Here is a 13,553-nt window from a genome sequence, read left to right on the forward strand (position 1 = left end):
ATACTGAAGAGTGACAGAACAGGCTACTTTCCTCTGGTTTGCTATTTTTATTGTATACTACCTTGATATTCTGTGGTGTAGGCATGGCTCATCAGGATAGTAATATGGGAGGAAAGGAAATATGGGAAAGAAATAAGAGAAACATGCAGGCATTATTTAAGTGACTGTCAGAGACAAGGGTGAAAGTTGGAAATATCTCCAGGGTTCTGCTCTGGACACGGGCATAGCAGCAATAACAGTAACAGACACAGGCAGGGCAGGAGGAAAAGCTGGCCGGGAGAGAAAAGAAGTTCAGGTTCAGTTTAGGAGCAATTTAAGGTAATGGCAGATTATCCATAAAAAAATATCTGAAAAGCACTGAGAACACAGGTCTCATGCCCAGGAGGGAGGTCAGGGCCAAAGCTGGGGGTCACGTGGAGTGTCCTGAACATCGTTCTCTCTTCTCTGGTAGTCCTCTTTCCACCCTCACCCAGTCCTACTTTAGTTCTCATATGGAACCCTGATGAAGCTTCCTATCTGGACTCCCAGTCCTCAGTTCCTTGCCGCTGTCCTTCACACATATCACTATCACATTCCTCTTCTGAAAATTCAGTCCCAACCACATAATTCTCACCATCACCATCACCATCACCTGCTGCTCCCAAACCTGTGGTGGCTCCCTACTGCTCTCCTTACAACACAGAATCCCAGTCTATCCTTCCAGCTTGCTTCAAAATTACCATTCTGCCTGTTCAGCCAAGTGTTCCCCGAACACATCCCCTGTTTCCCGCCTCCTCGCCTTGTTCTTGCTGTTCTTCCTGCCCGGAATGTGCCCACCCACATCTCAGCTTCTTGGAATCCTACAATTCTCCAAGTACTCTCTGAACCAGCATCTCTACCATGACGCTTTTGCTTTGTTTCTGCAACCAAAGTCTCTCCTCAAATCTTCCTCTTGCTATGTGCTCTCCTTGGGCACTGAATCTTTTCATGCCTTATAGCAATTTGTGTATCTGATATGTTCCCTTATGATAATATAAACCCTTAAAGCACAGGAACCCCCATGAGTCATCTTCATAACTGGAATAGGGGTCCTTGGCATGTATTAGGGACTTGTGAGTACTGAACAAATGGGCATATGTGACTAGTCAGGGGCCCTGTAGAGAAAATAAGGTAAAAGAACAGAGAGGCCCAAGATCAACACTTAGGAACTATCCATATTTGGGGGGCCGAAAGGATGAGAGGCTGGTGAAGGGGATGGATAGTGAGCATTTCAACAGAACCCATCCCCCACCAGAGGCAGGGACAGAGGCATTGACTCACAGCTGACAGAGACACCAGCACTCTCTGGAACATGAACGAAGTGTCAGAGCAAATGTCATCTTCAAGGCTCCGTCCATATTCTAGCAAGGAAGTGGAATTAGTTACATCAGAATACAGAGTCCTGCCCACCTCGGTGTCACCCTCCAACATGTTCTGTCCCTCCACAAGCAGTCTGTTTACTGCAGCAGGTCACACGAGACTTTCCCCTGCATACAGTTTTTCAAAACTAAACTCAAGATAGTCAATCTTGTCATTTTACAGTGGGAACAGGAGATTCCTGTCCCTGAAGATGTGAGGCTGAAAAGACAGGGTCCAACCCTCTCTCTGGTTCTCATTGTCCCGGCTCTGCTCTGAAAGTGGCTAAATGGCCACTGTCATGTCAAAGGAGACAATGAGATGCCAGGGATTTAGCTCAATGGTTCCGCCATCTGCCTCGAAAGCTCAAGGTCCTGAGTTCGATCTCCGACACACACACAAAAAAAGAACAAAGGAGATGAGAGCAGCGCCTCCCGAGAGAGGTTCTGGGAGGTCTTGTGAGGAGCTCCAGCTTCCCCGGACCTCAGGAGAAAGCTGTAGGCCAGGAGCAGGAGTCAGGGTGCTTAGTTCAAGCTTCCGAGGGCTAGAATCTCCCATCCCGAACACGGACCATATCTCATATTGAATCTCCCATCCCAAACACTGGCCGTATCTCATATTGAATTGTTTTCTTTCTACAAAAGTAATACCTGTTGACTGTAGAAAACTTAAAGGAAAAGTAAGTAAAATGAGGGGAGAAAACTCTACTGTAATCTAATCATTCAGAAATACTGATAACTGAAATCGCTGATAACATTTTGTGAATATCTTTCTTCATTTTTCTCTATTGTTTTTTTATCCTAGCATACTATTTTTGACTTGTTCTTTTCACTTACCTATATGCCATACTATTTAATGTAACAGTAATTTTTTGTAATATGTTTTAATGACTACTAATTCATTGTGTGACTATATAATATATTGTTTAGCCAAACTAATACCATTGGACATTTTTAGCTAATATAAACAATGCCAAATAAACACTATGGGATCTAAACATCTGTACATTTTTTGTTCTATTCTTAGGGCAAAAACCTAAGTATTTTTTTAAAAAAAGCTTCTTCATACATATCATTCTCTGGAGGCTTTTAAGAGGGATTAGTGGCTATCATTTTGAGAAGGCTGGAGGACACATGGGCCATACTGGAGGTAAAAAGTTGGGCCAGACAGCCCTTCCAGGGCCTCCCTTGAAACCCTAAGAATCACTGTTGATGCCAGCATGTTGAACAAGCACCTTTGGTTCTTTGCTTGGTTATAAGAAACAACTTTCCCACCTGAAGGGTAATAAAATACTGCACTGGGCAGCCTTAGCAGAGTGGTGTCTTCCCCTAAGAAGCCTGCAGAAGCTGACTGACAAACATCTGCCTAGACTGGGATCTGCCTCAAGAAGAGCTTGGTGCTAAGGATCCCTTGTGGTCAGCTGGCCTAGGAAGAGAGACTAATCAGTGGATAACCATCTGCTGCTAAGCTCGTGCTCAAATCACAGCAAAACCTCACCCAGGCCACTGAGCCTGTTACGTACGCTGCTGGTAGACCTGTTTGATGCGCCAGATCTCCTCAGGGGTTCGGGAGGCCAGGATCTCAATCAAGCAGCCCTCATCTGTGCCAGCTCCCTGCACAGGAAACCAGAGGAAAGGCATGTGAACCAGTGTACCAGGCTGGTATATATTTTTATGTTTTTCTGTAGCAGTTAAAAACATTTTTTTAAGTTGGGTCCCAGATACAGAAGGAATATAGCCACAAATCTGGGGAAGATAAAGACAACCCACTGGGTCCTACCAATAGGATTTGTTAACTTTTAATTATCCTCCCCCAAATCCAATATTTACCATAAACATTATTAGTTGTAACAAACATGTAGAGACTGTTTAACCTGTGTGGCTTACTGTGCCAGGTTCAGTAGAGTTTCTGTGCTTTGGGGACTTAATCTTTCCATAACCTCTTCTGTTCTCTTTATATGAAGAGCAGAATCTTCTGGCAAAGACCTTTTGCCTCTTTGCTTTCTCAGAGCCTAGCCCAGAGCCTTCCACAAGGCTGAGTCATTATTAATATGGCTGAGGAGGGTAACTGCATTTACAGGTCATGCTGGAGTCACTGAAAATCAGCTGACCCCAATTGGGGCCTAGAGGATGACTGGTCATGTGGAGGGGCCTTACCTGTAAGGAACTCTTCTGCCAGTTCTAAACTGACAACATATCGGGAGGCCCCAAGGGGGCAGTCATAAAGTAACTAACACAACAAGAAAGTGTCTAGAACCACACCAAAAGCACAACTATGATCACTCCTGCAGGGGTGTAGCTCAGCCACAGAGCACATGCTTCACTGCATGCGTGAGGATCTGGTTCCATATGAACAACTATAATCATAGTTACATCATCAATCCTTAGTTATAATCATCAATCCTTACTAAGCCACAGGAGCAAATGATTCCATAACACTTTGGAAAACAAATTTTAAATGTCAGTTGCTAGAAAGTCTCCAAGTTGTCATCATGGGATCATGAGTAGAAAACCTTTTTCTGTACATTCTAAGGAAAAACTTTGCTTTCCACCCTCATAAGGGCTTTGGTCAGCACCTCAGTGTTTTCACCAACTGCTCTTTGAGCCGAGGGGGGGAACACGCACCTTCATGGCCCTGTGCAGCTCCTGCACATCGTACAGCACGGTGGGTGTCATCATCCCTATGATCACCTGCTCAAAGTTGCCACTCAGTTCAGACTTCAAGTCATCTAACAGCTCCTGCAACAAAAACACCAGCCCTGCTTAAACGTCTACAGTCACCTAAAGGAGCCACTCCCCAAGTGTGGTCCAGGGAGGTCTGGGGTCTCCAGGACCCTTCCAGGCCATAGGCAAGGTCCAAATATCTTCACAATAACAGTAAGACATTATTTGCCTTTTTACTGTTATGCTCTCAAGAGGGTACAGTGGTTTTCCTAAAGTTATTCAACATATCTGTACATATTTATAAATGGTAGGTAAAAAAGTTATTAACATATCCCCGACTTCTTCAATTACATTTCTGTACAAGACCAGATTCTCTTCATATACCTCAAAACAAGATAAAAAAATCACTACAAACGTGTTTATGTGGCAGTCAGGACACCAAATCCTAGAAAAGCCTATTTGAAATAAACTGGATTTAAATATTTGGGTCACTTTAGCAAGTCTTCATCATAGGGCCAGAGAAGCTTAAGCTCAGCCTTGCCTAACACTCAGAAGGGCAACAGTTGAGCCCACACAACAACCTAGCCCCTGGGAAGACTTAGGAGGGAAGGAATCAAGCTTGACTTTGAATCTGTGAAACAACAGCTACTTGAATCACTTCTGGACCTACAGTATAATAAAGAATATCAGCATCATTTAAAAAATTTTTTTTCAAATATTTTTATTTTTTCCCAGATATGGTAGCACACCATACACTGGCACTCTTTGGACTTGGGAGGCTGAGGCAGGAGGATTTCCATGAGTATGTATGAGGTCACCCTTGGCTACATGGTGAGTTCAAGGCCAGGAGGGACTTGAGACTCTGTCTCAAAAAAATTATTTTTAATTGATATATAGTACATATTTATGGAGTGTAATGTAACATTTCAATATATGTCCACAATGTATAATGATCAGATCGAGTTAACTGGTATATCCATCATCTCAGCCATTGATCATTTCTTTGTGTTGGGAACATTAAAAATCTTTAGTAGCTTTTTTGAAATAGTCAACTAATAGTCAACCATACTTATCTTTGTGTGTTAGAGAACACTGAAAGTTATTCTTCCTTATCCAACAGTTCCCTGTATCCAACCTCTCTTCACCCTCCTACTCCACACTCTCCCCAGGTAACCACTGTTTCCAGAACAGCTGAATACAAGACAAAGGGCCTCTGCCTGCTCCTCTGCCCCTCTGCCAGCTTCCTTCTCCTACTGACACCAACCCATGAAAGTTGGATTTGATATGGCAGCTCTCAACTCTAGGGTCGTGATTAGGGTCAATGAACCAGGCTATGACCTACATTTATTATGTATACTAATCATTACACCAAGGATTTTTAAAAGGTATTTATTCCTCATGGACTAAATATGGACAAGACTGAAAAGCTTGCCCAAAATGTGATGAAGGAGATGGGAAGCCATCACACTGTAGCTCTCTGTGTTCTCAAGAAGGGCTATAAATTCTTTGCTGACCTGCTGGATTACATTAAAGCACTGGATAGAAATTGTGATATATCCTTTCCTATGGCTGCAGATTTTATCAGACTCAAGAGCTACTGTAATGACCAGTCAATAGGGGACATAAAGTAATGGGTGGAGATGAGCTCTCCACTTTTTTTTTTTTTTTTTTTTTGTACCAGGGATTGAACTCGAGATCTTGCGCTTGCAAGGCAGGTGCTGGAACCACTGAGCTAAACCCTGGCCCTAGCTCTCCATTTTAAGTGGAAAGAATGTCTTGATTGTTGAGGATATAATTGACACTGGCAAAACAATGCAAACACTGCTTTCCTTAGTCAGGCAGTAGAGTCCAAAGATGGCCAAGATCACAAGCTTGTTAGTGAAAAGGACCTCTTGAAGTGTTGAGTATTAGGCCAGATTTTGTTGGATTTGAAATTCCAGACAAGTTTGTTGTTGGCTATAATGACTACTTCAGGGATTTGAATCATATTTGTGTCATTAGTGAAACTGGAAAAGCCAAATACAAAGCCTAAGATGAGAGTTCAAATTGAGTCAAGAAACTCTGGGAGTCCCATTGATATTGCCAACAAAATTATCAGATGTTCTAGTTTTGTGACCATCTGCTTAGCAAAGCTTTCTGCATGAACCTTCTAAAGATTTTATGTTTTATATCTTAGAAATGTCAGGTGCTACATTCCTAAACTTTTTATTTGCACTCTGAGCCTATAGACTACCAGTTCCCATTGGGTAGACTGCTTAACTTGTGAATGGAAAAAAAATCTCGTAAACTGTCTCACTATTAAATGAGAATTTTTGTTTGTTTGTTTGTTTGTTTTGGTACTGGGGATTGAACTCGGGACCTTGCGCTTGTGAGGCAGGTGCCAGAACCACTGAGCTAAACCCTCGGCCCTAAATGAGAATATTGAAATTGTATCAGTAAGAAACATTTAAAGAGAAAAATACTAGTTTTTAAATTGTTCCTTTTTTTTTGAGACAGGGTCTTGCTATGTAGTTCAGACTGGCCTTGAGCTCACTTTGTAGCCTGGGCTGGCCTCAGACTCACAGTAATCCTCCTGCCTCAGCCTCCTGAGTGCTGGGATTACACACATGCACCACCATGCCTGGCCTTTAATTGGTATTTTAATTTTTATATATTCAGGAAGGAACAGAAGTGATTGAGTATTTTTCATTGTATCACTATGGTTTAGAAAAGTAAGCAGTCAGTTTTCAATGACACCACTTAAGTGGTTTTGTTCAATTGAAAAAAAGCTGTTTCAGTGGTTTTGACTCTTTTTTCCCACTGATTTAAGACTGTTTCTCATTAATCTATGTCAACAGTTTCTTTTAAATGTAAATATATTAAAACAAACAAACAGAAATAATACAAAGGATTCATCTTTTAAAACACAAGACCACTGTAGGCATCTTGTTCAAGGAGAGGTGCTGCTTCCCTGGTGCCCCACCAGTCCCTGTCACCTGCACTGAGCAGGTGAGGCTGTGCCTACCCTGCCGATGGTTGTCTTGTAGGCCATCCTGATCTCCTGGCGCTGGGCAGTGTTGCGGTAGGCCAGCACTTTGATGATGGCATCTTCATCAGTGCCTGGGGGTGTGGTAGAGACAATGAGTGACTGCTTCAAGAGAGGAGTGGCAAAGTGCTTCTCTGTGAAGCTTACTAGAAGCTTACTACTTTTAACCAAATCCTGAAAGCTTACTAAGAAAAGAGGGTGCATCTGTTTTACTGGAAAATAGTCTGAATCTTAGCTTCTCCTTTAAATAGTAAAATAATTAATTTCTCTAAACATTAGTTTTCTTATCTATAAATTGTGAATGATCATAGTACTTGCCCTCACTGGGCTGTTGCAAGTGGTACATAAAATAATTAAGAGAATTACTTAGCCCAAAGCTCAGAACTTGCTTCACGTTAAATACATGTTGGCTGGGATAATTCTTTTTCCTCTCCTATGGAATTCTTTTCATATCCTCTGTCTCATACCTTCTGCATATTTACCTTTTCCCTCTTTATTATTTTCTCTGAGTTTTGAAGCAACTCCAACTTGTCCTCTAATTCACTGATTTAGCATTTTGTAAAGTTTAAACTGGCTGCTCAGCGTATTAAGTATACTTTAAAATTCTAATTGTTTTTAATTTTCAAGCTATCTTCCCCATAATCTCCATTTTCAAACTATTTTTCCCTACTACCAAAACCTTAAGTTATGAGTTATAAGTTAGAAATGTCCCAAATCTTGCTGGTCTGTTGCTTCCAGCAGCTTTTGCAAGGGGAGTTTTCACTGACTTTTTCAATTTGTTCCTAATCTCTGTAACAGTTGGACATTCACATACGTTTTGTGAAGTTTGTTTCCTTGTTATTTATGCTGTATGAAAAGTTGTGATGTAATACAGAAGGGATTCTACTAAAATACTCAGAAATTTAAAAAATATGCATTTATCATAATATTCTTTGCAAGATTAGCGATCTGGAAAAATGTGAACTGTGGGAGAAAGCTATAAAACTTTATTGTAGGGGAAAAAAAATAGAGAGCCAGGCATGGCAGTACATGCCTATCCACATGCCTGCAATCCCAGCAATCTGGGAGGCTGAAGCAGGAAGATCACAAGTCTGAGTGCAGCCTGGGCAACTTAGCGAGACCCTGTCTTAAAATAAAAATTTAAAAATGTCTGGAGATGTAGCTCAATGTGAAGACCGTGGGTTCAAACCCTAGTTCCAGAAAAAGGGGGGGGCAGGAAGGAGGAGGAGGAGGAGGAGGAGGAGGAGGAGGAGGAGGAGGAGGAGGAGGAGGAGAGTCCTTTGCTCCTTCAGAACTACCAGCTGAGGGAGAAGGTTCATTGCCTTTTGCTTGCCTCCCGTTTCTGTGAAAGCTCTACCCTTCCTTCAGCTGCCAAGTTTGAACCCTCAAGACAGCTTTGATTGTTTTTATGCTCTCCATCCATATTCAAATTTCCTGCCAAATGATGCAAAATCTTGCTTTGCAACCTTTTTGCATGCATCCTCTCATTTTCACTCCCAGTGCTACCACTCCAACACAGAACTGCAGGATTTCTTCTTAGTAAACTGTAAAAATCTGCACTAATATTTTCCCTTCCTAAATGACTTTGCCAGAGGCTTGCAACATTCATGTTCCTAAAAAGAAAAACTCCCTGAGCATGGTGGCACATGCTTGTAATCCCAGCACTCTGGGAAGCTAAGGCAGGAGGATTGCAAATTAGAGCCCATCTTGGGCAACTTAGTGACTTAGTAAGACCTTGTCTCAGGATAAAGAAATTTTAAAAAACAAAAAGGTTAGTGATTTAGCTCAAAGGCCCTGGGCCCTGGGCCCAATTGCCAGTAACACAAAATAAACAAATAGATAAATAAGTATAAGGAAAAATTCTTATCATGTTCCTCATCTGGTCAGAAACATACCACGGCTCCCTGTGGGCTGGTGGATTTCTTGTAGGGCTGTAGTCTGGTGCTGGAACCTCTGTACAGTATCCCATTTGCCATGTAAATATCCATGTAAAATGATACCAGGTAACCAAATTCTTAAACTTGGCTCTTTACCTACTGGTACAGCACTCCAGTCTCCTGACCTCCCTCATTGGTAGTCTATTGATTTAATGTCTCCCTCCATTTATCATCATGTTTTGACACTTGTCATTGCCTGGACAGTGCCTTTGCACCGCCCCCCCCCCCATATGTGATCCTTCAGGTGGCTCTCTCAGTAGCACCTCCAGGACCTCCCTTTGGTACCTTCCATCTCTTAAAACTCCCAACCAGCCTATTCCTGTTCTGCAAGTACCTGCTGCTGCTGCAAGCCACTTTCCACACGTTTCCTGTGTCTCTCCTGTGCCTCAGCTCCATTCACCTGAAACACTCATTCTCCACTCATCTCATCGCCCAAGGCCCATCTCAAATTCTACGTTCTCCAAGTTTTGCCTGAAGCTCCCAAGTGAAATGTCATCTCCCCTCCTTCAACCCCTAAGCAGTCATGGCGAACCTTAGGGAGCTTTCAGTGATACAAATAGCCTGCTGCAGCATGCGTGCCATAGGTTCACCACCGCTGTCCTACAGGATCTTATCTGTGCCCCTCTTATCATTACCATATCACAGACTGACCACAGAGATTTCGTCGCTGTACTAGCATTCATAGATTATTTGACCACCGGGACCAGGCATTAGTGTGTGTGTGTGTGTGTGTGTGTGTGTGTGTGTGTGTGTGTGTGTGTGTAGTTAGGCAGTGCTGGGAAATGAACCTAAGCCCCTGCACATGTTAGGCAAGCACTTTACCACCAAGCTACACCCTCAGCCCCAAGACTAGGGCTGTCTCCTGCCTCTTCCAACAGTTCACTTCCCATTGACCCTCACTTAGCAGGCACTGAAGAAGGGTTCATTGTGCCAAATGTTGTCTGACTCTTGTTTTAAGAATTCTGGACATATGTGGTCCATATTCTGAATCAGTGTTCTTGCTCTATACCAAAGAATTAGGATAATCTAAAAAAAGGAAAAAGGCCCAGTACACTTTCCATTTTATTTACATAAGAGAGAAATGAGAAGAATACATAGTCAGGAGAACGTTCTGCTCAGAGGTGGTCAGCTGGACAGCACGGTGGCTTAGACTCCAGCTGTGAAGTCACTTTGCCTGACGTCACCTATTTGGAATTGCCTGGAATCCTGACTCTCACTTACTAGTTCCAAGACCATGGGGAAGTTAGACAACCTCCCTAACCTCAGCCTCTGATCAGTAAAGCAAACTCTTGTCGGGGTTAAAAACATATATCCCCCCCAAAAAAACAAAAGCAAAAACCAAATAATCCTTGTAAGGCATCTATGCCTGACACAGTAGTGAAGCTTAATAAATATGTGCTATTACTGTTACTGTTATTGTTACTATTTGTAGCAGTGAGGCTAAGTAAAATGAACTCTTTTTGGATAGAAAGATTGAGACATAAGGTCTCATGGTCAAATGTTTTCACCCAAAAATATCTGGCCAAAAGTGTACCTAGATAAGGCCCTGGAGACAGGGACTAGGCAAGGGTAGCCTGCTGCACACCCTGAATGACTGCTCACCCAGCTCGAGGCCTTTGGCCCCTAGGGGCTAACTGAAGGCAGTGCCCCAGAAGGTGCAGGAGCTTTCTCATGTAAGGTTCCTCACACTGCATGTTAGGGTGGCTGCAGCTGTATCTCAGTTCAGCTCCATGCAGCGGGACTCAAGGGGAAGGATGTGCACTTAGAACTGGCAGGTCTGAGCTGCAGACCAGGAACTGGCAAGGGTGAGATGAGGCCCAGAGCCACTTACTACGTGACTTGGTGAGTTTCTTGGGCCTCTCTGGGTCTCAGTTTTGCACCTGTAATATGGGGCTAAAATAACAATAAGTTATAGCTTTTTTCACTAAATCACAGAGTTGTTGCGTGCATCTGATGAGATAATGTTTGTGGAGTTGCTTTGTAAACCTCATGGCACTATATACATACCAATATTAACTGGAAAACAACTACAATTCTGAAGTTTTATGCAGAGACTCATAATGTTGTAATTCAAAGCAGATTTAAACAGTTGGGGAAATTCATAATGAGTGCAATTACATTTAAAAGTCTGTATTAAAGTGAAGAATTATTAATGCTCTTTGCTATACTTTAGATCAAAATGTCCCTCAAGGGTTCACGTGTTAAAGGGTTGGTCTCCAGCTTGATGCTAATGGAAAGTGGTGAACCTTTAAGAGATGGGGCCTAGAGGAAGGAAGTCTGCTCTTGAAGGGGCTCTTGGGACCACAGCCCCTCCTCTTCTTCTCTTTTTCATTCCTGGCCACAATGTGAACCACCTTCTTCCACTCCAAACTCCACTGTGATGTGTTAACTTGCTACAGGCCCACAAGCAATGGGCCAACTGACCATGGAGTGAAACAACCCAAACTATGAGGCTTTTCTCTTTTTAAAACTGATTATCTCAAGTGTTTTTGCTACAGCAATAGAAAGCTGACTAATACACCTTCCCATGCAATTTGTCTTGAAAGGCCAACTTGTTCCCATTGTGTTTTCTTAAAGGAGATTTAATCCCAATTGCCAGTACACATTCCTCCTTCCTGTGGTGTACAATACACAAAGGAGGATTCACCTCCAGTGGGACTTACCAAGTCCTTTCATGGCCTTCCTCAGAGTCTGGGCATCCTCGGTAGCATTGAATCCTGAAGCAGCTTTGACGGTACCTCCTTTGGTTGCCTAAGTACACAGAGTATGATGTGGTTGAGAGGCAGCATCTCACCAACATGGAGGCATCACATTCAGCAAACACTGGCTAAGCACCTACCGTGGCCTAGACACTACATCTGGTGCCACAAAAATGACCGAGGGACTAGTCTCTCACCCTATGGAGCTGATGCTCTGAGAGGAGGTTGGCAGTAAACAAGCCAACAAATAAATATCCTACATGGTGAGAAGCATTACAAGGCCATGTCTTGGATAAGGGTGCTTTAAGGAGTGACATTTAGGCTGAGAGATGAATAATATGAAGCAGCTTGGAGGGAAAGTGTGTTTACAGATGAAAAGATAAGATAGCTGGAATCTGCTTCAAATCAAGGGTGTGAGAAATTAAGATAAATAGGAAATAAACCAGGCATGATGGCACATGCCTATAATCCCAACAATCTAGGTGACTGAAGCAAGAAGATCACAAATTCAAGCCAGCCTGGGCTACTTAGTGACTTAACAAAACCCTGTCTCAAAATAAAAAATAAAATAAAATAAAAGGCTCAGGATGTGCTCAGTGTAAAGGCCCAAGGCTCAACTACCAAAACTGCTGAAGAAGAAGGAGGAGGAAGAAGAGGAAGAGGAAGAGGAGGAGGGGGGGGAGACAAAGAAGAAATAAAATTGACTGAGTTAATAATCATTGATAGGTATGTACACAAAGGGGTCCATGTAATATTCTGTTTATTTTTGCATGCATTTAAACCTTTCCACAATAAAAATTAAAGATAAAAGAAGGAAAGAAAATGAAAGAAATGGGCTGGGGCATGGGCGAGGTAGCCCTTCCAAGCTGAGTAAGGCATCTGTATTTTATTCTAAGTGCAAGAGGAGGACACTGACAGGTTTGAACCAAGAAGAAGGGGCCCTGTAATCTCATTTACATATTAAAAAGATCGCTCCAGCTGCTGTAGGGAGATGCAGAGACCAGTTGGGAGTCTGAGCCAAGATGGAGTGGGAAGTGACACTAGACTAGGATGAAACACAGAATAAACAGGCAGATTCAGCACATGTTTTGAAGTCAAGGCAACATAACTTGCTGATGGACTGGCATGAGAGATGAGGAAAGAAGAGGATCAAGTTTAACTCTAAATCGTTTTCTCTGAGTAGCTGGGTAGAGTGGTATCATTCATCCAGACGAGGAGAACTGGAGGAGGACTTCCAGATTGGGGGTGGCAGGGGGAAGGGAGGATTAGAAGTCCTATTTTCAAAGTTGTTAAGTCTGGGATGTCCACTAAACAACTGTTAAAAGGACAGTTGGTCATACCAGCTAAGTACAGAAGAAAAGTCTAAAGCAGTGACGGCGAACCTTTTAGAGACTGAGTGTCAAACTGCAACTCAAAACCCAGTTACTTACCCCAGAGTGCCAACACTGCAATTAAATCTGAATACTGAGGTTTTAGTTTAGAAAAAACACTCTACATTAGCATCTTTTGTCTTAAAAGAAAAGCACAATTATGCACATGCCATAGGTTCCCCACCACTGGTCCTAAATGCTATACGTTTAGGATACATCAGCATTTGGATGGCATTTGATAAGATGACCTGGGGAGAAAGTGAAGAATGAGGAGGTCAGAGGTCCTGGGACAAGGCCTTGTGACTCTACAGTCCAGCAGAGACTGAGGACCCATCAAGGATGAGCAGAAAGGATCAGTCCTGGAAACCCAGGGATGAAGGGAGTGGTCAGCAGCTGCCCCTGAGAAACTCAGCAGGGAGCAGGGACAGAAGAAATAAAGACGGGTAAAAAGCTGGGGATTTAGCTCAGTGGTGCCGCCTGCCTCG

General features: G+C 42.8%; 1 protein-coding gene and 1 pseudogene across 2 annotated transcripts in view; one reads left to right on the forward strand and one right to left on the reverse strand.

Annotated features, from left to right (window-relative positions):
- Nucleotides 1-13,553, reverse strand: part of Anxa4 (annexin A4) — a 68,350-nt gene that overhangs the window by 11,098 nt on the left and 43,699 nt on the right. For both annotated transcript variants that reach the window (XM_013074078.3, XM_004849925.4), the window contains 5 exons: nt 11,663-11,750; nt 7,042-7,136; nt 3,999-4,112; nt 2,897-2,987; nt 1,300-1,379 (listed from right to left, as the gene is read on the reverse strand). In XM_013074078.3, coding sequence (XP_012929532.1) covers nt 1,300-1,379; nt 2,897-2,987; nt 3,999-4,112; nt 7,042-7,136; nt 11,663-11,750 — 468 coding nt within the window. The remainder of the gene's footprint in view (nt 1-1,299; nt 1,380-2,896; nt 2,988-3,998; nt 4,113-7,041; nt 7,137-11,662; nt 11,751-13,553) is intronic.
- LOC106009821 (hypoxanthine-guanine phosphoribosyltransferase-like) lies at nt 5,176-6,245 on the forward strand (annotated as a pseudogene).

This window comes from Heterocephalus glaber, unplaced genomic scaffold, assembly GCF_053883595.1.
Source record: "Heterocephalus glaber isolate CG9 unplaced genomic scaffold, H.glaber_assembly_v1.0 deba00001456, whole genome shotgun sequence".
NCBI classification, from domain to species: domain Eukaryota; kingdom Metazoa; phylum Chordata; class Mammalia; order Rodentia; family Bathyergidae; genus Heterocephalus; species Heterocephalus glaber.